Source organism: Triturus cristatus, chromosome 5_1 (genome assembly GCF_964204655.1).
Source record: "Triturus cristatus chromosome 5_1, aTriCri1.1, whole genome shotgun sequence".
Taxonomy (NCBI): Eukaryota; Metazoa; Chordata; class Amphibia; order Caudata; family Salamandridae; genus Triturus; species Triturus cristatus.
In genome coordinates, this window is record NC_140587.1 from 139,200,003 (window position 1) to 139,221,576 (window position 21,574).

At 44.7% G+C, this 21,574-nt stretch overlaps 1 protein-coding gene across 2 annotated transcripts in view; it reads left to right on the top strand.

The window, feature by feature from the left end:
- The window catches only part of PUF60 (poly(U) binding splicing factor 60), a 252,737-nt gene extending 232,050 nt beyond the window's left edge, over positions 1–20,687 (top strand). For both annotated transcript variants that reach the window (XM_085604603.1, XM_085604604.1), the window contains one exon: positions 18,291–20,687. In XM_085604603.1, the coding sequence (XP_085460729.1) occupies positions 18,291–18,590 (300 nt within the window). In that variant the 3' untranslated portion in view covers positions 18,591–20,687. The remainder of the gene's footprint in view (positions 1–18,290) is intronic.
- Positions 20,688–21,574: the final 887 nt, after the last annotated feature.

The following is a 21,574-nucleotide window of genomic DNA, read 5'->3' on the forward strand; positions in this document are numbered from 1 at the left end:
TGCGGGCAAATCCTCTGGCTTAACTTTCCGACTCCTTCCTCCTCTCCCTGTACTTCTCTCTGACTCCGTTTCACTTTTAAACCCACCTGCTGGTTCGTTAAGACTTGCTTGCGCGCAGCTGATTGGTCCTTATGATTTAAAAAGTCGCTGACCCCGCCTCTTTCGTACTGCGCAGCTCCATGGGACGTGGAACTTCAAACGTGAGTACAACAACAACAAGCTTTATTGGCAAGCGGACAACGTTTGGTGTGCCAAACACAAAGGACTACGGCAAAATAAGAGCTGGTGTGCTATGGACATTGATAAAAGACTACAATTGTCATATTGAAGTGCGTATGGAGCAATATGTGGTGAAATGTGTGTGAATGAAGTTTGACGTACGTGAGCGAAGAAAAGCCACTGCCTATGTAACCCAAATAGTAGAGCGGTATTACTTGGCAAGTCATTTGGGATCTATATTTTTTGTCTCGTAAGTGTTAGTTTACTTCTACTTTTAAGATCCTGTAGTTTCTATCACGTTTCATGGAAATTCTTTTTCTCGTTCAGTGTCAACGTATGGAGTTTTCTACAGGCACATCTTATTTGTGACAGGCTTCACAGCAAAAGCATAAGCTGAGGGTATACTTAGCATAGACAGCAGGGCACAAGTCCTAAACGAGCATTTGCAATGCAATAGGTCTCGCATTTACGCAAGTTCAAGCTGTTGGCATTGTAAATGGCAATGCCTTTTATTTATGTTTTAAAAACCAAAACATAAAAAAGGCATTGTTATTTACAATGCCAATAGCTCAAACTTGTGTAAATGCGAGACCTATTGCATTGCAAATGCTTGTTCTAACTCAGTGTTGGATCCTGGATCCAGCACTGGTGCACCACCTGTAAACAGTTGAAAGAATGTGGTTTGGTTGTACAGGCGATTTTTAACGAATATTTGTAAGTTTGCAAAATCGACAATTAGAAACTTTTTCAGCAAAAACCAGGCGCAAAAACCAGGCAATGTTATCCTATGGAAGGAAATTCAAGTTGCAGGTAAAGTATGTTCTTGTTACTTTTGTAGTCCTGTGCTGGACTCCTAGGTTCAGCACAGGAACATCTATCTAAAACAGGTAAGTAATTTCGTTTTCACAGTTGGTGCGATTTTTAAAGAATATTTGTAGTTTGCAAAAATCGACACTTAGAAGAAATTTCACAGAAAAAACAGTCAATGGTTTCCTATGGGAGAAAATTTTGTTAGTGGTAAGTATGGTTGTAAGTACTTTTTAGGGTCAGTGCTGGGCACCAAGATCCAGCACTGGGATCTCTCCAAATAGCAGGTGAGTATTTCCGTTTTCGTGAATCGGTTGATTTTAGGTGAATATTTTAAAGTTTAGAAACTCCACACTTAGAAGAATTTCCAAGTGAAACCAGTCAATGTTACCCTATGGAAGAAAAGAGTTATCGGCTTTTGGGTAAGTACTCGACTGGCAGAGTTAAGGTTCTGGGCATAGACTCAGGGGTCTCCCTTGGTCAGGTAAGTACAGTTGTTACACACTCAGCGGCACAGGGGCAGCCAGGTGCAGAGTGAGTTAGGCCTAATGTTATCCTATGGGAGGCAGGGAGCCCTTGGTTGGTGGCTGCTGGCTAGCAGGCCACGCGGCTGTGGGAGCTGGGCTCCTGGTCACTTGCTCAGGGCAAATGGGGAAGTAGATTAGAGTAGAGGTTACACTGCCAGGGGCACCCGGGCGGCTGGGTGCAGGGTGCTTTTGAGCCGTTGGGCGCTCAATGGATTGCAATGGAGAAGCTCAAAAACTAACAAAGGCTGCAAGCTCGGGAACAAAGATTCTTTAGGTGTGACCATCACTTCGAGAGGTAAGTTGGGTAGTTGGAGGATAGGTAGGCACCCAGGAGTTGAGCACAGGGGGGCGCTGGGTGCAGGGGTGCATTTTGGTGTCTGGAAATCTTACCCTCTGCTGGTCGCGGTTGGAGGGGTCCCTAGTTCTGAGGCTGCAGGCGTCGTCCGGAGCGTCGAGGTGGGTCCTTGGGTGCTGGATTCGGGGTCACAGTCGCCGGGGGGACGTCCTCGTGGTCTTTGTCCACTCCAGCACAGTCCAGGCTTGGCGTGTGCAGGGTTTGCGGTTCCTGGCTGATGCCAGGAGTCAGTTACTTGCTTTGAGCAGTACCACTGCTTGTGGGAGTCCCAGATGCTTAGAGTCAAGAGGTAGCCAGTTCCTCCGGGGTTTGTGAGGTTGCTGGCCACGGGAGATGCCGGGATTTAGCAGGAGGAGGGTCGACAGGCCGGTAGGGCTGGGGCCAAAGCAGTTTGTGTCTTCCTCTTGTTAGCAGCTGCACGGCAGGTCTTGTTTCTTAATCTTCTTTGCTGTTTCGGAATCTGGATCTAAGGGAGGAAGGTTCAGGGTGCCCCTAAATACTAAATTTAGGGGCGTTACAGGTAGGTAAAGGGCAGGGACCCATAGGTCCCTGCCCTGGGGTGGGTACACCCCCTATCCTGCCACTCTCCTGTGGGGGGGGCAGTAGCCTAGTGCTGATTGGGCAGGGCTTCCCATCTTCAAGATGGCGAGAGCCCAGAGATGTGCTACAACTCGCCTTCCCCACCGGAGGTGTGGGGTTGGCAGAGGCTGGCACACCCCCTTTCCTTCCTTGGGTTTCCGGCCAGTCTTCCTGCCAGAGTGGGGGGTCAGAACCGGTAGGGGCCAGTTGCTGAGTACAGCAAGTGGCCTGGAGAAGCTCACAAAGGCGGCATGCCTTTGAAGCTTCCCCTGCCCATCCTGGGGGAGGAGATCTAGCACCTCGCCCAGGATGTGCATTGTTGCAGGCCCAGGAGAGCGGATGGCTCTCTACCCAGGGGTCCAGCAACACGTCTGCTGTGTGGCAGCCCCTCAGACAAGACGTGGATTGTAGGTTAGGTTCAGGGGGTATCTCTAAGATGCCCTCTGTCGTGCTTTGTACATTAAATCCCACACTGGCAGCAGTGCAGGTTTAATGTGTTGAGAAGTTTGATACCAAACTTCAGTCTTCAGTGTTGCCATCATGGTGCTGTGGAGTTCGTGTTGACGATCTCCCAGCACCATATACTCTTAGATGGCAGCACTGCACTTACAGTGCCCAGGAATGGACCTGGGTACTGTAGGGGCACAGGGATCATGCACCTGTACCCACACCACTGGCATAGGGCACCCAGCTAGAGGGGTGGCTGTTGTATGCCAGGGCAGTGTGTGTTGTAGGCATGGCACACAGGATGTGTGCCATGTCGACTGTTTTGTTCTGCACCCAGACACTCCGCCTTCAAGGGTAGTGTATGTGTGTAAGGGTACAGGGCCTCTTAGGGTGGCACAATAAGTGCTGCAGCCCTTAGGGACCTTCTCTGGTCACAAGGCCCTGGGTACTTTGTGTACCATTTACCAGGGGCTGACATGTGGCCAGAGATGCCAATTGTGTTTAGGTTTCAACACAGTTTTAGGGACGGAACATAGGTCCTGGGTACCTGATTGGCAGGAGCCCAGGGCACACTCAAAGTACATCAGCAATTCAGCAAAAAGTGGGGGCATACCATGCAAGAAAGATTGCACTTTCTCATAACCATATTTTTGCAGCGGGAATCTTTCTGGATTCACTATGCTGTGCATTATTCCGCGGTCTGGTGGTTGGGTCCGGATTCGTAGTCTTTATTTTGTCTTTTTATTTTTGTAGCCCAGGTGGGCATCGACGTCCCACCATTTGGTGCACCTCTCGTGACGTCGTCCTGCTTCCTGCGGAAGTCCCACCTCGGGGCGCCATCTTCAGATTATTTTTTCCGCCGTTGGGTCTGGATCGTCACCGTGAAGCTCCAGAGTTTTTTGGCGAAGAAAGAAGAATAAGCACGAGTTTCATCGAAGAGAAGTTGAGGAAGACTACAGAAAAGAAGAGCAACCAGCCGGGACGACTAAGGAGGAGGAGAACCTCGAGATCTTCGACGTCCAACGGAGAATGCGCACTCAGGGACACTGAGCGCAGGAATGGACAAAACACCTTTTAAATTCTGCCGTAACTGCCACCACAAATATGCGCAGAAGGTCTGCAACCTTTGCCTGCCGGTTGACCACGAGAGCAAGGACTACAAGGCCTGTTCGGCCTTCACACCGAAGACGCTCTGGGTGAGAGAGAGACAGAGGAGAGCCAACTACAACATGGAGGGCAAGGGAAAGGCCCCGACACTGGACGAACTGGGCCTCTCCACCGACGACAAAGACAACCTTGCCGAAGGACCTGATGACTTCACGGTCGCAGAGACCGATAAGAAAAGGTCTGACAAGGTAGGAGAGACATCGAGCGCTAAACCCTCGACAGGGCCCCAAAAAACAGAGTCAGACTCTGGAAAAACAGAGTCAAAGTCCTCGAAAGGAACACCGGCGCAGAAAATTTCAACGACCGCGAGTGGATCCAAGGACGAAAGGACCGGCGGATTCTTCGAGAAGGACTCCCAGGTGCCGAAGACCGCCGAAAGGCAAAGGTCGTCGAAGCAAGGCCAAGAAAGTGAGCGTTCGACTTCGAATGATAAGGTCTCGTCGACACAAGCTCCGTCGAAAAGACCGACGCTGAACACGCCTCCGAAATGGAGAAGAAAAAGAGGAGGCTCGAAGCAGAGATGGAGAGCATCCTTCAAAGGAAAAGGGAGTTCGACGAGAAGATGAAAAAATTCACTATCCCAACGAAACCAACGTCGATCATGGTCGAGGAACAGGAGGAGTTCAATGCAGAAGAACTGTCAAACTCCCGGAGAGGAAGAAGACCTTTACTATGAGGGAGAAGAATATGAGGAACAACAATCGAACTACGGCTCGGCGCCGTCGACGACGCAGGACCTGGAGTGGCAGGACCTCGACGCCGAAAATCCAGAAGAGCCTGTGGAGACGAGGCCTTCGCCGCCAGATGGCATAGGGGCTTACAACATGGTAGTCAAAAGCGCGGCTGCAGCTTTTGGTGTTAAGCTGGAGGAAGAATAGCCGAAAGCCGACTTTTTACTGGAGACACTGCTCCCTATCCAAACTAGGAGCCATTTCCTCCCCATGCTCCAGAGTGTCATGAACCAGGGGAACGAGGCGTTCAATGACCCAGCAACATGCAGGTCCATCACACCTAGGACGGAGAAAAAATATAAACACTCCTCCCAGGACCCTCCATACATCAAAGGATCCGTCACAGCAGATTCAATCATTGCATCTACTGCCAGAAAGAGGGCAAATGTCCCAGCAACCTCTGGACCACCTCCAGACAAAGAAAGCAGGAGGATGGACCTGACGGGGAGAAAAATAGAGAGAAACGCGGCAATGCACTGGCGCATGGCGAACTCCAATGCCCTACTGAACAGGCACCAGCACCAGTACCAACATTGGGACGAAATGGGGGAACTGATGAAGCACCTCCCCGAGGAATACCAACAAAGAGCTGCGCACCTAGTGGAGGAAGGAAAGAATATAACTCTTGCCTTAAAACAGCGTTGGATGGAGCAGAAACATCAAGCAGGCTGATGGCAATTGGAATACAGAAAGAAGGCAAGCCGGTCTCAGGATTTCGGGCTTCAAGCAAGAAGTTCAGAACAACATCCTGAACACCCCTTTCAACAGAGAGATGCTGTTCGGGGCACCGGTGGATGAAAAACTCACCCAGCTCAAGTACAAAACAGCAAGGTCCATGGGGGCCCTGCAATTCAGAGGAATGAGAAGAGGTACCCCGACACGGAGACCCTACGGAAGAGGAGGAAACCAGCCGGGAACGTCACACCAAACATTCCAGCAGGGCCATCAAGGCGACAATCGCAGGCAGCAGGCCCAGCAGAAACAACACTGGCAGTACCAGCCTCTGAGCAGGGGGAACGGACGAGACCAGAGACGCAGAGGGGGAGACCAACCCACCTCAAAGTGACTTCACACGGGAAAGAGTGCTCACCCACAAAATCCCTCCGAGGGTGGAGCACAAAAGATCAAAGACGAGAGGGTTACACAGACCAAACGCCAACGAACATGCATCACCAGTAGGCGGCAGACTGAGACGTTTCCTTCAAGAATGGAAAAAGATAACAGACAAATGGATACTCAACATCATACAGTTCGGATACTGTATAGAGTTGGAAAGGAAACCACCAAACACAAAAGCAAAGAGGAGGGAGCACTCAGGACAGGAGCCAGTGCAACTCGTAGAAGAAGCACAAGAACTACTCCTAAAGGATGCCATAGAGCCAGTACCTTTCAAAGAAAGGAACAAGGGAGTGTACTCAAACTAATTCCTGGTACCAAAGGTGGACGGAACACTAAGACCCATCCTGGATCTACGGTTCCTAAACAAGTACGTAAGGACGCAAAAATTCAAAATGACGTCCCTACAAGAGGTACTCCCACAAATGAGAGACGGAGACTTCATGTCCACCGTGGATCTCAAAGATGCCTACCTGCACATCCCAATGAACAGGAAGCACAAAAGTCTGTTAAGGTTGGCAAGGAACACTACCAATTCACAACCTTGGCATTCGGGCTAAAGTCCGCACCAAGGGTTTTCACAAAATGCCTGGTGGCAGTGGCAGCGTACCTGCGGAGGGAAGGGATTCATGTATACCCTTATCTCGACCAATGGGAAAAAGAGGAAAACACCGGGCACAGTGTGTATAACTGGTAGATCAAATGTCAACTCCAATTATAACAAAATTACTGATGGCTCTACAGTGTCGATACACACATATATAAAGAAAACATTTTTTAACTGGAAAAAACTAATTCGAAAAGTTCTGTAAATTGTTTTTATAGTTTTTGTATTTTAATATATAAATATATTTGTTTTGCTTTCTTTATTTGAATAAGTTGATATATCTTTAAACATATACAATTGTGATAATCAATAAGTAGTCATATATCAGTATACATGTAAATAATCCTAGTAAATCTTGATATAGGTAATACACTTGTATAGCTCCTATTTGTTCTTCCTATGAATTTAATCCTAATGAGAAGTATTGAACATTTCAAAAAGGCAATTTATACATATAAAACATGATTATTTCTCAACAGGCGGTTGGTAGACACAACACGTTTCGGCTAAGCCTTCGTCAGGAACCCGCTCATGGTTGTATACTACATGCAAGGAATAATCAAAAAATAAAAACCACTGTTAGAATTAGGAGTCAACATGGCGATCTATACTTATTTACAAGTTTTAATGTTAACAAACCAATAATTCAATCAAAAAGATCCAGCTTAAGGCTTCCACACTTAACTAGGGCAACCACTTGTATATTAAAAACAACCCATCTAATAGGGGCAATGAAGTTTTGAAAATGTAACAAGGCTAACTAATGCCCTTGATCTTCACATATAATGTTAATTCCAGAATTTGGTTAGGCATAAATAGATTCATAATCTGTGCGCCTACCTCTAATATCTTTAGATGTCAACGTTATCAATTCGAACCAGGTACATCGATTTCAGTCATGTTTCGAAATTGTCTATATATAATAGAAACAGCAATATAAGTGTATATCCTATTGAGATATTGTCGGTATTAAGAGATCTGCATAAGTAACTAAGTTGATAGATAAATTTAATATACCTGTTTAAGCTCTAATCTTTGATCAATAGCATAGATCAATTAAATGAAGATCAATGATTCTCTCCGTACTTGTTTTAGAATATTGTTCAGAATTAGCGCCAACTGATGGAGACCGCAGCAAATAACACAGGGAAGGGGAAAATTGAAAAAGAACACAGGCGTGTCTTATTGCGATGCTTAATACTGACTCATTGGGCACTTAATGTAATAATAGATGCTTATTACAAGAGGGGATATAGATATAGCTATAACATACATGTTCTAAGGGTTAATGATTAAGCTATGAATTAGTCACAAAGTATACTAACCCTGTTGTATGGTATGAACAGGTATTGTAATGAAAATCTGAAGCTTCGTTTCCTGTGGATAAAGGGTAATCAATGATTCGATATCAATGGTATAATCAGATCATTATATGTATTATGATTGAATGGAGCTCAGTTTGTTTAGTGGTATATCCTATGATTTTAATTTATAGTTCGGTTACAAGATTATATCTCTTCAGTATGGTAAAAATTAGTAAGTTATAAACTATCGTGCACATATCTTCTATCTATCTTATATCAGAGTTCTAAATCTTGTGGTTGTTTCTCACTACTCGAAGACTAAACTATTTAGTCAAATGTTTGTTTCCTTATTCCAGTCCTCATGCAAAAACCAAATCTTACATACTTAAGTGTGTATATACTGTATATAATTATTATTTGAAGCTACACGACGGCACGCCAAAAATTTGACTGAAATGAGCTTAAACGTATACGTGGTAAATATTATACTTGCCCGAAGCTAACAGGCATCGTGAAAGTCACTATCCGAAGCTAACAGGCATCGCGAAAGTGACTATTCGTCTGTCATAGATATTACCCTTATCTTGGCTCTAATATTTATACTATTTAATAATAGCTCCTATTTCTAACTGATACTCGCATCCCTAGCCGGATTTGTTATACAGCCAACATGCCAGTGTTGGCATACCTGTGTTTACGTAGATTATGCGCTCACTGAAATAGACTACCATCCTTTTATCGGCCATCTTGGTCCTCTTATGTATGTCGATTTGATACTACACCAACCTAGCCAATGACATGAAAATAATACTAGTTGTTGAACAGTGTATACTTTCAATATGGGCGTGATTACTTGTGTGAACACCCCTGAGGTGAAAGCCGGGGGGCGTGTGAGTGCAACGCTGTTTTTTTAAAAAAAATCTTATGCTGTGCGCTGCGTGTTGTGTTACTGTCAGATTCTTTTAATCCTTGCACACGCTCGCTTACTTTCTCTGTTTTAAAAACCTAAAGTGCATACTTTGTGCATTCTGCACCTGGCATTATTGACATCCTTGTCATTTCGCTTTGCTCCTACCTCAGTTCCCCTCCTGGCCGGATTCCCTCCTCGCTCGGGAGATCTGCCATTGGGTTGAGCAGAGGGTGGCCTCCATCTTGGGAGAAGGCAGGGGTAGCGCTCTAGTTGCGGCTGCCTCCCACCCTCCTCACCTCCCATAAAATGATCACTGCTCCCAGACGGCGCAGCGGGCGCACCGAAGGCAAGCCCGTCTGCGCCCGTCCGCGACCGGCCGGGACCAGGGGCCACGAACTCTGCCCCTATTATTAGGTATTCCTCCAGCCAGCTACTTACTCTTCATGGTACCTGGCCCCTTACTCCCTCTACGCTTAGCCGCATTCAGGCCCTTAACATTGCCACTTCCCCCCTGCCTAGTCAACTACTGCCTGCTTCCCCTGCACATTCTCCCCCTTCTCTCTCTTCTTCCCCGACGGCGGCTTCCGCCTACCTTCTCAATACTCGCTCAGCTGGCAGGCATCAGTTGGAACTTTATAATCTCCTTAATACCGAGTTACCCGATTTCTTATTCCTGACGGAAACTTGGTTTTCCGCTGATTCCCAGCCCGACGTCTTATCTGCTCTCCCTGACTCTTATTACATTCTGCGGGCTGATCGCCCAGATGGGAAAGTCGGTGGGGGTGTAGCATTGATAATTCTGTCCACTCTCCAGTTTCAGCCACTACCTAAAATCGATTTTGTTGTGGCCCGTTCGGTCAATATTTCCATCCCCCTCACTATAGTTCTTGTTTACCGTCCTCCTCAAGCAATGCCCCATTTTCTACACACCCTGCAAGAACTCTTGGCTTCTCTTGTAATCAACAGTACGTCGGTCCTTCTGCTGGGAGATTTCAATTATTGGCCTGGCAATCCTAAAGAAGATCTGGCTTCCAAAGACTTCTCTGACACCCTTCGTTGCCTCAATTTTATCCCTCATATTCATGCCCCTACCCACACTCATGGCCACATTCTTGACCAGATCTGGTCGGCAAACCGGACCCTTTCCCCGACCACCATTCTCCCCTGCACCTGGTCGGACCACTCGCTTATCTCTTTCTCCATCGATTTAGCAGTTACTGATAGATCCTCCCTGCCTAAGAATGTTTCTGCGCGTAACTGGAACCGGGTAGATTTCAACTCCCTCCACTCCTCGTTGAGGACCACCTCTCCGGACTTATCGGTCCTTCCCCTCAATCTTCAAGCGGACGCCATTAACACCTGGCTTTCTACTTCTTGTGACCGGATAGCTCCGCTCAGGACGGTTAAAGCTTGCAGTCTCCACGAAGCCAATAAATGGTTCTCGAGCGACCTCAAAACCCTCAAACTAGCTCTTCGCCAGTCTGAGCGTCAGTGGAGACGCAACTATTGCCCTTCCCTGAGGGATCAATATAGGTCTCTCTTAAACAACTATAAGAGAGCTATTCTCTTGGCGAAATCAGAATATTTCTCTGGTAAGATTCTATCAGCGGCCAACAAGCCCAAGAAAATCTTCTCTGTTGTTCATAACCTAGCCTTATCTGATCGAGTCAACCTCCACCCTACTCCTTCTCTTTCTCTCTGCCTTTCTCTCAATGACTACTTCTTTGAGAAGATTGCTAACATTAAGCGGAACATCCCCTCACCATCTACTCACCCTCCTCCCTTCTCCCCCCCCCTGTGCTTTCTTCCCTCACCCACTTCCCACGTATCTCCAAAGAATCTTTTTTGGCTCTGCTCACGAAAGTCAAATCTGGCTCGCCTGCTGATTATGGCCCAGCTCGCATTCTAAGGGAGCTATTTGTTGGCTGTCCCGACCCCCCTTTGTCCTTTCTTAACTCATCCATTTCTCTGGGAATGGTTCCACCACAGTTCAAATCAGCCATTGTCATCCCCATTGTAAAAAAGCCTGGCTCTGACCCTACCCTCCCTGTTAATTTTAGGCCAATCTCTTTGCTCCCGTACTTAGGCAAGATCCTAGAGAGCCATATAACCACCTGCCTGTCAACATACATCGAGGACAATCATTTACTGGCCTCCCATCAAGCGTGTTTCCGCCCGGCTCATTCAACCGAAACTGTGGTCCTCTCTGTCCTCGACGAGCTTAAGAGTAAGACGGACTCCCAACTGCCCCCAAGCCTTGGTGCTCCTTGACTTGTCTAGCTGCCTTTGACACAGTTGATCATTCCATCCTTCTGGACCGTGTCGGGGCAGCGGGCATCCAGGGCTCCGCCCTCTCTTGGCTCACGTCATTTCTTCAAGGCCGGTCACAGGCTGTTCAGCTCTCTGGTTTCTCTGCCCCGTTTCACTCAGTTTCTTGTGGAGTTCCCCAGGGTTCCTCCCTTTCTCCTCTTCTTTTCAACCTCTACATCTATCCCCTTATTGTCTCCTTGCTTAGAATGGAGGTATCCGTCTACAATTACGCGGATGACCTTCAGCTTGTATTCAAACTTCCCTCTTCTACTGACTTTCTTCCCAAATTTCAAACCACTCTCACTTTTATCTCTGATTGGATGAGTCTAAATCATCTTAAACTCAATCCCGACAAAACTGAGCTGATCTTAACTGGCGGCTCTTCCAGCCCCTGGTCATCTGCTTTCTGGCCTGCCAGCTTTGGGTCCCCACCCCCCCCCCCCCCACCCCCCACCCCCACCCCCCCGGCTCCTTTTACATCAGTCAGAACCCTCGGGATCAAAATCAGCCAGGACCTTTCCATGCGTCCTCAGATCAGCTCAGTTGTTTCATTCTGCTTCCTATCCCTACGGATCATCCGTAAGATCTGCCGCTTCTTTACTTTTGATGCCCTTAAAATCATTATCTTAGCCATGGTCCTTTCTCGGCTGGACTATGGGAACTGCCTGTATGTTGGCATTCCTGCCTATGAGTTGCGGCGCCTTCAGACTATCCAAAATCAGGCGGCTCGCCTAATCCACCGGCTTCCCAAATTTCACCACTCCTCCATTCTTCTAAAAACCCTTCACTGGCTTCCTATTCTGTACCGTACCCTTTTCAAAATGGGATGCTTAGTTTTCATGGCTCGTGCTCGCACAGCCCCTCTCTTCATTAATTCCATGGTCTCTCATTATCTTCCCAGTCGTCATCTCCGTTCCTCCAGTCAGGCTCTTCTTACTGTCCCCCGATTTCGCAAGTCTTGAGCAGGTGGCACTAGGTTCTCCTCCCTTGCTCCTCGCTTTTGGACCAGTCTCCCTTTCACCATTCGATCAATTCCCTCCTATCTACATTTCCGGAAAGCGCTCAAGACTCACTTGTTCGCCCAGGCGTTCCCCTCCACTTGACCTCCCCTGCTTCCCTCCGCCTCTAGTAATCCCTTCGCGCCAGGAAACCGCCCGGTCACAGTGCGCTCTACAAATATTTTTAACTTCAACTTCATCTTGTCCATGCCCAAGCATAAAAGACGATCTAATATGTCAATCTTTACTCATGATTAGCTAGTCGAAAGTTACCTCAAATTAATACCACAAAAAGAATTGGACTACTCAAGTGTTAAATCTATGAGCGCTGGATAAAAGCCATGTCTGAGACTCACACGCATACCATGAGTTAATACTCATCCATCACAAAATAGAACTGTTGTATTTACTTGCAGATGTATTTCAAATACTCTTAGTATATAGCTTGGACTGATACTCGCACCCGTTACTAAATGAAAATATATTCCGCAACCAAAAGGTTACATACCTGCATTGGCTACGCGTTCTCACTGGAATTGGCAACTAACTATGTGTCGGCCATCTTGATCTTTTTATGTGCGTTAACTCAACGTAAGCTAACTTACCCAGTGACATAGAAATAGGGTTTAGTTAGAATCGATGTGTGTTATATGTATGGGCGCCATCTTGAAATCCCAACTACTACAAACAAGCTGGTCTATTAGTGTTTACTCGATATTGACAAGCTCAAGGTTACCCTGAAAGGCTGATTCTATTTATGTACCCTCAATCCATCAAGGATACTTTCTTACGTTTAATATTAGGCTTAATACGATTAGAGCCACGGCGAAGTGAATCAAACAGATAATTTTAAATCAACCTTCGTATGCGATCTAAAAAGACTCTGCTGCCAAAATATACAATTGCAGAGATCAACAAGAATCAATAGTTTAGAAATCATTATCCATTATTCTTGATAGTTTAATACATTTATGTGCGTCAGCTAGACGCAAGCTGACGTAATTAATGACTTGGAGATAGAATTTATTTTAAATCACTTATATTATCCAAATGGGCGCCATCTTGAAATTCCCAAATTATGTGTTCAAATGAGAAGGTATGTTAGTATATACTCCATGTTGGCAAGCTCGAGGTTATCCTAAATGGTTAATTCTAGTGGTTTTGTACCCTCCATTAATGTAAAAAATGGTTATAATACCTAATCTAATATTAAGTTTAGTACAATTCTAGCCTCGGTTGAAGTGCATGGAACAGATAATTTTAGATCATCCTATGTCTGCTATCTGAAATGGCTCTGCTACTGAAATCTGCAGTTGCAGAGATCAAAATAAATCAATAATTATCCATTGCTCTTAATTGCTTGGTCCCAGGGTATCTCCTGATTTAAACCTGATGTTGCTGTATTCAGAATAAAAATCCAAAAGACTTCTCTAATTTTTCTGGTCCTCTCTGTCAATATACCTGATTTAGTGCAAATTTTCTCAAGGATATACCACTGCATATCATCTGATGTATGTCCTAGATTCATATAGTGCTGTACCATGGGTGCTGACAATTTCTGCGTTCTAATCGCAGATCTATGTTCTGTTAATCTAGTATTCAGAGATCTGCCTGTTTCTCCCACATACCCCATTTTACAGGGACATATAATATAATCAAATAGATGACATCTGTCGATTTGCAGTTGTTGAGTGTGTTGGGAGAGATACATTGACCATTGAATACAAATGTTGGCGCTTCAATGGCAGTTGCACAGGATTTGCACGAAGTACACCTAAAATTACCCACCACTGTTTTCGATCTTTCCAAACTAGTTTGTAGGAGGGTTTTGGTATTTTTCATCCTTGAGTGTACGTGATCCTTTAGACTCTTATTACGTCTATATGCAAATAGTGGTTTAGACAATCTTCCTCTCGCACCGGAATTGTCTACGTTTAGAATTTGCCAACTGGAGCAAACCGCTTGGCGAATTCTGGCATTGAGCATGGAATGCCGTGTTACAAAAACCAGAGATGGATCCTTTTTGGTTTTAGCATTAGTAAGTAGATGTTGTCTGTCATAATAACGAGCCCTTTTGTAAGAATCCCGTACAATTTTGTTCGGATAACCTCTAGCTAAAAACTTTTTCTTCATCATAATACCCTTATCTCGACGACTGGCTAATAAAGGCAAGTTCACGCGAAAAGTGCGAGGAACACGCACAGCGGGTCACGAACACACTAACGAAGCTGGGATTCTCAATACACTGGGGGAAATCCTCTTTGGAACCAAAACAGGTGAAGATCTTCCTGGGGGCACAGATCAACACTTTACAGAGAACAGTGATGCCCAGCGACAAAAGAACACTGACCCTGCTGAAGGAGACGCGCCTCTACCAGAAGGGGCAAGCTCGGACAGTGAGAACAGCGAGAAAGATCATGGGGATGGTGGTGTCATGCATTCACCTAGTTCCCAATGTACGCCTACACATGAGGCCTTTGCAGGAATGGCTGCAACAGCAATGGTCACAAGCAAGTGGAAGTTGGGAGGATCTAGTGGTTGTAACGCACGCGGTGCAAGAAGAGATAGCATGGTGAAACAGGGAGAACATAACTATAGGGAAGCCCTTGACACCACCAAGCCCAACGCTGACCATCACCACAGACGCATCACAGATAGGATGGGGAGCAGATATGGACAAGCTCAAAGTGAGGGGTCTGTGGACTCCAGCGGATGCGGTCAGACACATCAACTACCTGGAATTGAAGACCGTATTCCTAGCCCTGAAAGCCTTCCAGAAAAAACTGTACAGCCAGAAGGTGTTGATACAGACAATACAACAACGATGTACTACATCAACAAGCAGGGAGGAACAGTCATTTCCCCTATCCAACCTGGCGCAGGAGATTTGGAGATGGGCCGTCCCACTCAAAATAGATCTGCTGGCCATTCTCCTACCAGGGAAGGACAATGTGGAAGCAGACTGGCTCAGCAGGCAGACTTCGTCGTCCCACGAGTGGGAGCTCAATGGACAGGAAACGCAAAGGCTATTCAGAAGGTGTGGCACACCGACAATAGACCTGTTTGCAACACACCAGAATGCAAAATGCCAAAGCTTCGCATCCAGACAACCAGAAAAACAATCCAAGGGGAATGCCCTATGGATAAGCTGGTCAAAAACATTTGCCTACGCTTTTCCACCAATACCACTGATACACAGGGTACTCAACAAGTGCAGGACCAGCAACATGACGATGATCCTAGTGGCACCACAGTGGGCACGACAGACCTGGTACTAGCAAATAGTGGAGATGGCACAAGGACCACCACACAAGTTCACCAAAAGAAAGGACTTACTCTCCATGCAGAACGGAGACGTTCTACACCCAGAGCCAGAGAGCCTCGGCCTAGCGGCATGGCTCCTGAAGACATAGAGTTCGCACACCTTAAGCTACCTCAAAGCACAATGCGAGTGCTCCGGGAGGCAAGGAGACCGACGACACGGAAATGCTATGGGGAAAAATGGAAGAGGTGCACACATTGGTGCAGGAGACATAAACTGCAAAATAAGTTGACAAAGGAATCAACGGTGCTAAGATACCTCACGCACCTACTAAAGGCTAAACTATGTTCATCCTCACTAAGGGTACACCTCGCAGTGATTGTTGCCTACACACGAGGTGAGACGGGTGAAAGTTTCTTTACATCAAGAGTTGTAAAGAGGTTCCTGGAGGGGGCAAAAAGGATAGCGCCACCAAAAAGGATGCCGCTGGTGTGGAACCTCAACTTAGTCCTAACGGGACTTATGAAGGCGCCCTTTGAGCCCATTCACAAGGCCTCCCTTCAAATTTATTAGCGTTTTATTAATTGTATTTTTACCTAACTTTTTATCGTGCTTTTTACCCGTAATTATTGATGATTTATTATGAAAATGAGATATTTTACTTGATTGTATGTTTGACTTTTTATACTTTTATGACCTTATTGTTAAGGCCGAATAAAGTAATTTGAATTGAAAATACGATCCATTCCTGTCCTTTTCTCTTGTGTTGGCGCACAACTTGCTGCCTAGCACCAGCATAGGCAGGATTGTTTTTTAACAGAAAGGGGCACCTTCCTTGACAAAAACAATCCTGAGGCATTTTCCTCTTTCTATGTGAGCTGCAGAATGTAGCACACATGGAAAAAGTAAAAAATGAGGAGAACGGAAAACACTTATCCTCGGGAGGCATCCTTTTTTTGGAGCTGCCCCAGGTATACGTGATTTTGTCAATATGGGGCAGCATCGAAATCCATGGGTGTTGTGTGGGAACGCTTCGCAAAGTCCATGCAACCCCTCCTTGATGCAGAGTAAGGCAGCACAGTGACTTGCGCTGTTATATCTTATATCTATGAGGCTATGCAAAGCCATGAAGGTGACTTTACACCACCTCATAGGTATGGTTGAGACTCTTGCGCCACAAGAGCCTAAAAAAAAATGATGCTCTGGCAATGCAAGCCTCTCATAAATAAGCCCCAAAATATTCAGCACATTTTTTTAGGTCTTTCACCATCAGATATCTACATATAAAATAATGGGCAGCATAAATTAAAAATACATTTTAAGAAGTTGTTACTCGGTGGGAAATGCACTGTAGTACATTATGAAACCTCTATTAGTTAATGCACTGCAGAGGTCTGTGTGTAACCAGTGAGCCACAGAATTACATTTTGATTTGTGCAGTAGGGAATAGTGACATGTATTTTTAGTGCTACGAGGTCACAGCATGTGACAAAAAACACTGAATATGCAAGTCATTATTTTATACTTACATCACACACAGTGTAAGATAGCCTGCTACAAAATGCGCAAAAGGTTTTTATGATAAAATGATGCTTCCAAAAGGTAGATTTTACTAATACCAGTGCGTGTGTAATGCAATTTGGTTTTTTACATACCAGTCCCTTCAACACCTCCTTTGGGGTACTAAGGGCTGTGTAAATGCAGTTACAATTAAAAGCATGCACATCATAGCCCAGTTGTTAATGCTTTGCATTACCACTCCAAAAACCCAAATCTTTGTCATCCCAAAGTTTGGAGTGATTGGATCAATTAAAGTCTTAACCAGCTCCAAAACACCTTTTACACTTGCAGATTAACTAATAGAGCACATTTGCACTTCCTTCAGGCAAGCAGACTTCTGGCAGAAAGCTTTTCACACACTAGACAATTGATGAAACTTCACCTATAAAGATCTAAATTAGCCAACCCAGGACAGCTGCCTTTTTCCGAAAGGAAACATTTTGAAGTGAAGCTGGAAATGCTGGACCCCCTTCCCAGGACTCCACGGCCCCCCTGGGGGTCGAGCCCCACAGATTGAAGACCTCTGCTCTAGGTGAAGCCAGTTTTGTGTGGTCATGATTGTTTAGATGTCAGTTTTTCTTACCAGAAATGAATAGAGCTGCAGAGTGACAACTTTTAATGGTGTAAGTTGGGATTGAGTTAGGCTATTTAGGAAAGAGTTTCTGTATTTGATTCTGGACGCAACTAAAACTTGCACCACAATATTTTTTTTAACCAGATTTATCACAAAAATTGCAACTTTTCACTCCTGACTAAGTTATATTATGGGAATCTAGATTGAGTTTAGAGTGGAGTTAAACTAAGTGCAACTAAAGTATAGGACTTAAATTTCATATGATTGTAGGTGCATCCCTAAATGTGCTGATAAATATTGGCTTATCTGTCCCATTTTTTGTTTCTTGCTCTATACAGTTTTCCAAATTTTTAGGTGCTGTGATTCATGTGCATACTGGTTTAGCAGGTTTGCTATTCCCTGAATAGCCGCATGGAAGGGTATTTTTGCTAATGGCGGTAACCTTGCTATTGATGATTACTGAGTGAACTCCTACTACTCTCCAAGGTGATACAATGTGTTAGAAACCATTTCCATGTTTGCATTTACTATGTTGCCTATTTGTTCTATTGGGTGAGGCCTCTTTCACTCCTTTTCTGCTACATTTTTATTTTCCACACCGACTTGACACTGCTACCGTTGGCATCTTTCCTTGAGGTCCATTATATTGTGGTTTAAGCCTATGCACAACTCAATAAATATAGATGTTTTAAAATTAAATTAAATTTTTCAAAGTAAGCAACCAAACACAGTTATGGTCTGTCTTAATATTTGCTTGGTAACTGTTAATCATATCCTGAAATTTAGCAATGGTACTTTTTTCTTCTCTGATTTTCAGTCAACCGTAATGGTGCTCAGGAACATGGTGGACCCAAGGGACATAGACGATGACCTGGAAGGAGAGGTAACAGAAGAGTGCGGCAAATTTGGAGCTGTGAACCGGGTTATCATTTACCAGGAGAAGCAGGGAGAAGAGGAGGATGCTGAAATCATTGTGAAGATTTTTGTCGAATTTTCAATGGTCTCTGAAACCCATAAAGCCATCAATGCATTGAACGGCCGTTGGTTTGCTGGCAGGAAGGTAGTAGCGGAGGTGTATGACCAAGAGAGGTTCGACAACAGTGATCTCTCGGCATGAACAGACTTTTAACTTATCTTTTTTTTTTCAACATTGTAGAAATATGTGAGTAAAAGTTTTCCAGTATGTTTTACGAAAGCGGCTTTGTTCAGTGTTGTGTGTGAATGGATGAGTGCACGACTGGGTGAACGGGAATACTTGTTTTTTTATTGTTTTCTTTTTTTAAGAATAATCTGATACTCTCCTGGCTGCCTTTGTAGCCAAAGTGAAACTTTGAGCCTTTTTGTTTTCACACCACATTCTAGTATGTCAGCTCTGAAGTCCAGCAACATGGATAGGGATGCTAGTAGCTCATGTGATCTCCACACAGTTCCTGGTAAAGGTTTTACAATCCTACACAATACTGCTTAGGTTATTAACGTTACTTATGTACTTGGTGCTTTGAGTGCTCAGTACAAACTGCTGCTGTGATTTCTTTTCTAGTGTGCAGGGCCTCCCTTATTCAGTTTTCACTTGTCTTAGCCTCCCGGTATTGTGACCCAAAATGCATCCTTGCATGACCTCTCCCAATTGTATAGTTTTAATATTTATAATCCCTCAAATGCCCATACATTTGTAAATCACCATCTCAGCCTTTGTGGAGACATCTTGATAGGTCATGCAATCACTTCCCTTGTCAAGTGAAAACACTTGGCTTCTTATTGTGCTCTGCTGTACATAGCCATCATTCTTGGGATGTAGAAATGTTGACCATTACCAGTATGTCTTTCTTGAATTAAGACCCCAGTTTCTATCTAATCATTTACCTCGGTGTCAAAGCATACCTTGTTCTCGGCCTATGTTTAGCACTCGAAACTGCTGATACTGTAGAAAATGTCAAGTTAGGATAATTTTTAACCACCTTCATGCAAATTCCAGTATTGGCAAAACTGTTTAGCGAGTCTCCGTGCGTCAAAGTTGGCCGTGCTGTCTGACCTTTCCAGTATAAAAGGTAGTGCTGTTAAGCAGAGGAAAGCAATTCTAATCCCTCAAAAGGGGCAATAAAATACAAAGGGTTAGTGTCACTGAAAGAGCCTAAGCCGTACAAGTGGTGAGGCTACATTTATATTGTAGGCTCTGACCTCTTGCTCTCTAGAGTCTAAGGGATAACAAACCAATCTCCCAAATTAAAGTAGATTTATCCTGAGCAGGCTATACGCACTCATATGAGTCAACATTCTTTTCTCCTCCTTTAACCTTTGGGTCAGCCTGGAAACCTTATACTTCACAAGAGCAAACAGAAGGATATAATAATTTGGGAGTAGGCTGTATAGCATCCCATTTATTGTTCATTCGCTTTAGTTTGTCAAGTCAGTTTTCATTCATTTACCTCAGACAACACACTAATAACTACGTAAAACATTCTCCTGCATTGATTATAAAGGCGTTTTGTGCTTCAGTACAGTCCAGATTTTGAGGGTTAAATTTTGATATAAAGAATATTTTGCTTTCCACAAGGTTATAACATAAAAGCACAATTGTTAAATGGTTCAGGCTCTCCAAAAACATTTAGACACATTCCGGACAACATTCAAATGACCTTACTTGTTTTTTCCTAGATATTGTTTGCATAATATTATTTCAATATAAGAAGCAAATGTTTCACAGCATCTATTTATAAACCCAGAAATATACTGTAGTCTGCTAATTGGGTAATCAATAGCATTAACATGATTTTGTTTTATGTTACTGCCTTGTAGTCCTCCTGTAGCACTCAAGCAGTTGGAACATTCACTGTCAACTCTGCACTTCCAAACAAAACAATAGACCTAAAACACAGAAGAACTGGGAAATAGCTTTTAAAGATAAAATGAATTGAATTATTGTATATAACCTTCTAATGACACCCGCAGAAATACATGCGAATATGAACTGCGACTTAGATGACGTAGTGGAAATTTACAAGTATTAAGCACCAGCTAACCCCTTTCCATGCATTGAGTATATGCTGAGCCAGCGCCTGGTGTACTATAAGTGATGTGATGGTGGTTCGGACATTTCGAACCTGATTACCTATTGTCCAGTGTGATGGTGACTCTAGTACTCATGATGGAAAAGTTTTCTCCTCATTGAAAGGTTTTTCTTTTTCTTGTATAATAAATTGTGAAACTGGAATTATTTCTTGTTTATGGGCTCTTTTTTGAATTAACACTCTATTAACAGGTTTCACCACCGAAGCTCCCTTGCTCCACGACATCAAACACTATCACCACCTATTGTCACAGCAGTCTATTCTGTCGAACCATACTGATTTAGATAAGATCCACATCACCAAGACTCTCTGCGATCCAGGCATGGGCGTGATCATTTGGTAGAATATCACATGGACCCCTAGGTTGCTGACCCAGAGTCTTATCCTGTTCAGGTCTCTACACGCCTCTTATGGCACCACTGCATATTACGCAGTTATCTAAAGAGTGGCGCAACACCATATTAGGCTCCAGGCAACAGGTGATGCGCTGCCTCAAAACAAAGAGTGCAAGAAGATTGCACGGCAGGAAACAAGTGGCTGTAAGGGCAATCACTGGAGCATTACTGACTCAGTTGGACTGCTCTCTAGATGCAACTGTGCTCAATGAGGGGAGATGGGGGGGGGAGTTGGAGAAGCACCTCTCAGAGGTGTATCACAAGAAGGGACAAGAACTTGTCCCAGACGGAAAAATAATTTAAACCTTCAATATTCAGTCCGTTCTGGACCCTATTTAGACTGCCTCCATGGAGATAAATACCAGTATCCTACTGAGATGCCACATTTGGTTCAGTGTGCCTGGATCAGGGTAAAGTTTGCAATAGCACCTCAATAGGGTCTCGTTCAAAGGTGAGCATTTGTTTGCAGTAGGCGTGAGCAAATTAATATGGTGAGACCGCTTTACAGACCCAAACACCCAGGTCTCCCTTTTGAATGCAGCAGGCAAGAGAAGGTTGGAAGACTTCACCACCTACCCAACGTCAGGAATACCAGAAACACCGTCCTTTCAGGATAGCCAGATACATAAGCAGAGTTG